Source organism: Humulus lupulus, chromosome 7 (genome assembly GCF_963169125.1).
Source record: "Humulus lupulus chromosome 7, drHumLupu1.1, whole genome shotgun sequence".
NCBI lineage: Eukaryota > Viridiplantae > Streptophyta > Magnoliopsida > Rosales > Cannabaceae > Humulus > Humulus lupulus.
Genome location: NC_084799.1, coordinates 36,815,109 through 36,819,262, shown reverse-complemented (window position 1 = coordinate 36,819,262; position 4,154 = coordinate 36,815,109). Strand labels below are relative to the sequence as shown.

Here is a 4,154-nt window from a genome sequence, read left to right as displayed (position 1 = left end):
ACTAATCAATGGAGAATTGTTGCATCCAAGCAGCCAAGATTCTAGGTTACAGCTTCAACAGGTAATCTTGTTCCCTTTATCTCTTATTCTTCTATGTTTTTCCCCTAAATCAGAAAAAACCCTATAACTCTCTAATGTTCTTCTCTCTTTTCTTTACAAGAAAAACAACTTCTCTCAACGCTCTCAAAAATGGCTCTTCACAAAAATACATGATAAGATCTCTCTCCTTCTTTTTTTACATGTGTTAGGGACAGAGAATTAGTTAGTTAGTTTTGCTTAATTCTGTTTTACTATACTAACAACTTTAGTTACTACTGTATACCAATTGGCACCTTATATATAAGGCATTCAAGCCTTTCATTCAATATACAGAGAATATACACAACCTTCTTTTCTCTCTTCTTGTATCTATACAGAGAATATACACACCTTGTATCTATCCCGTGATGTTGTGTTTCAAGAGGATTCCTTTCCTTACCGTCCAATTAATAATATTCCTACTGCATCTCCTTGCCATTCTGTCCCAAATATGCCTTCAGCTAATCCTCCTATCTCTCACAAGCTTCCGCACCAAATAGACTCTACCACTGCTTTTTCTTCATGTCCGTCCCCTGCCCAACATTCACCCCCCTGCATCCCCTCATTTTGACAACCACACTTCACCTCAAACATTTTCCAGCTCACCACATAATACCACCAATTATGTCCAATTGTTAAATATTTCTAATAATGTACCACCTGTGATTTCTCATGCTGCCCCTAACAATAATATTGCAGGAACTAATGACCATCCTATGGTGACTCGTTCTAAGGCAGGTATTCACAAGCCCAAAGTCTTCATTGCTACTAAGGAGCCACGGTCAGTCAAAGATGCATTGTGTACACCGCATTGGAAAGATGCAATGGCACTTGAGTTTGAGGCGTTGCACAGGAACAACACTTGGTCTCTTGTTGATCTACCACATGACCGAACCCCTATAGGCTGCAAATGGGTTTTAAAAGTTAAGGAGAAACCCAATGGGACTATTGAAAAGTATAAGGCTCGGCTGGTAGCAAACGACTTTCATCAACAATATGGTTTTGACTATAACGAGACATTCAGTCCAGTAGTGAAACCAGTTACAATCCGAGTAGTTTTGACTATTGCTTGAGCAAAAGGATGGCAAATTAGGCAATTGGACATCAACAATGCCTTTCTCAATGGTGAGTTGAAGGAGGAGGTATACATGGTTCAGCCGCAAGGATTTGAAGATCCTCATATGCCCCAAAAAGTTTGTAAACTTCATAAGGCTCTCTATGGCCTTAAACAAGCACAACGTGCTTGGTTTGACAAACTTTCTACTGCTTTATCTGCCAAAGGGTTTATTTCCTCCAAAGTCGATTCCTCTCTATTTGTTTGTGCTACAGCTACTCATTGTACCTATGTCCTTGTTTATGTAGATGACATACTTGTCATGGGGAGTTCATCAACTTTAATATCTCAACTGGTTTATGATCTTCATAACGATTTTTCTTTGAAGGATTTGGGTAGTATAAACTACTTTCTGGGCATTCAAGTAACTCACACAGCAGCTGGTTTTCATTTGTCCCAACGCAAGTATGTTCAAGACCTTCTTTGCAAGACCAAGATGCAAGAAGCAAAGTCTCAAGGCACACCAATGAATGCGGGACTCAAACTGTCTAACTATGGCAGTAATTCCGTAAGTGATCCCTCCCTATATCGCTCTGTTGTTGGTGCTTTGTAATATGTTACAGTCACACGCCCAGAAAGTGCATATAGTGTGAACAAGGTCTCACAATTCATGCACAACCCTCTTGAGTCTAACTGGATTGTTGTTAAATGAATTCTACGGTATCTAGCTAGTACACTTGATTATGGTATACATCTTCAACGGCAAACACAGCTTGCTCTTGAAGCCTTTACTGATGCTAATTGGGCTAGTGATCCTGATGATCATCGCTCTACAACCGGTTTCTGTATCTATTTTGGAGGTAATCTAGTTGCTTGGCAACCCAAGAAACAACATACAATCTGAAGGTCTTCCACTGAAGCAGAGTTCCACAGCCTTGAATCTGTTGTGATCGAGATCACTTGGATCCAATCCTTGCTTCGTGATCTTCACATTCACACTCTGTCTACTCCCCTAGTTTGGTGTGACAATCTGAGTTCAGTGATGCTTGCTGCCAATCCCATTCTTCATGCTCGGACCAAACATATAGAAATTGACCTTTACTTTGTTCGTGACAAGGTCCTTCAAGGACAACTCAATGTTTGTCATGTTCCTGCCATTTCTCAAGTTGCTGACTGCGTTACCAAGCCGCTATCCATCAATCGCTTCTCTCTTCTGCATGACAAACTCAATGTTGTATCCTTAAACACGCTGAGTTTGAGGGGGGCTATTAGGGACACAGAATTAGTTAGTTTTTCTTAATTCTGTTTTACTATACTAACAACTTTAGTTACTATTGTATACCAATTGGCACCTTGTATATAAGGCATCCAAGCCTTTCATTCAATATACAGAGAATAAACACAACCTTCTTTTCTCTCTTCTTGAATGTATAACAACATGTATTTATAGAGTAGCAAAATAGAGTAAATTTTGTTTGAGTGATTTTCTTATTCTGAACTGAATCTATTTTGTTGTTGAGCTGGCACGAATTTAGTTGTAACAATATTTTGTAAGTGGCTCTAACAGAATTTTAGTTCTGAATGAGGAATTGTATTTAACAAAATATATATATTTGATAAAAATCTGAAAGTTACACATTATACTGAAAAAATCTCATTTTCTACTCTCTTGTATCTTTTACCAAAAATAATGTAATAACGACATAATTGTGATTGCAATTCAAACTTTCTGACGATTCCGATTCAAACTCACCCCCTAGCACACCATTCATTTATGGAAGTGATTCAAAATTACACACCACATGGTATCACACAACACAAACACAAAGCAAGCACAACGAAAACTAAATCTCAGAACAAAGAATTTTTTTAAATATATCAGGTACCTTTTGAAAAAATATGAAAACAACTAATTGTACATGAGAAATATAACCGATAACAAATTATCCAATAATATTAACTATATCATAATCTAAAACATCTGTCTATTGATAAAATTTATCACTATTTGCAACTAGGATAAAATCAATAATATAAACCCTAACATTTATATGCTAATCCAATAGGATATACTTGCATTGCAAATAAAATTGAATATGATTAAGATAATACATAGAGAGATTTCACGAAAGAAAATGTTAAATTGTAAGAAATTGAATGAAGCAGTTGTGATCGAAGGAAAAAAAGGAGAAGAAAATTCACCGAAACATGTTGGAGAACATTGCCAAAGCAAGTCGTCGGAGAAAGTCCCTTGTACACATTGACGGAGCAAGTCGCCACTGTCAGTAACCTGAGCACTAGAACACGTCGACAAAGAAAGTCGCCATTGCCAGAGAAAATCTGATCTCGAATTCACAACATCTCATTGAACAGAGAAGAGAGAAGAGAGAAAATGACTCTTTGATTGGGCCTATTATTCTTGGACAAAGGAAATTATGACTGGGATTTACAAACTATTTTTATTTAAAGCCCACCTCCGTTTGTAGTGTATTGCATTTTAAAAAAAATTATCTAAGTTATTATAATGTTTTTTTAATAGAATTATAACCATGCATTATGAAAAATCAAATTTGTTGTAGTGCTCTCTTGGCTGAAGCCTACCCGCCCATGATTGGGCTTCGAGTAGCTCTTGCTGAGAGGGTTAAGGATCCTTTCTAGCAAAGGTTGGCATCCTTCTCTATTGCGATGTCTTATTTTCTTACTCCAAACTTTTAATCTTATGATTGATTTTAGTTGATTATTAGAGTTGATATGTCATATTTTCATTTGAAAATGAAACTTTGTTTACTTCACACTAGTTAGATACTCAATTGCTGGAGACTATTAGACATAGTTGAAGTTTCTATAAGAGTTTTCTATCATTTGAAAATTATACCAACAGTTACTGAATTTGCTTTGTGTGAACTTGTAATGAGTTGTGTGAAATTGATTTTATTAATGAAAATTACCAACATTCATACAAAAATAAATAATATAAAACAATTCCAATAAAACATCATTACTAAAGTTAAAAGAGGAAAGC

The 4,154-nt window shown here is 36.3% G+C and overlaps 1 protein-coding gene across 1 annotated transcript; it reads left to right on the top strand.

Annotated features, from left to right (window-relative positions):
- The first annotated feature begins 794 nt into the window (after positions 1-794).
- Positions 795-1,151, top strand: LOC133791595 (uncharacterized mitochondrial protein AtMg00820-like). Its single transcript, XM_062229519.1, has one exon. The coding sequence runs from the start codon at positions 795-797 to the stop codon at positions 1,149-1,151; it is 357 nt and encodes a 118-aa protein (XP_062085503.1).
- The last annotated feature ends 3,003 nt before the right edge of the window (positions 1,152-4,154 follow it).

Bases quoted from the DNA above. Each gene is read 5' to 3' on its own strand.
- LOC133791595 (XM_062229519.1), top strand. From the start codon at position 795: ATGGTGACTCGTTCTAAGGCAGGTATTCACAAGCCCAAAGTCTTCATT.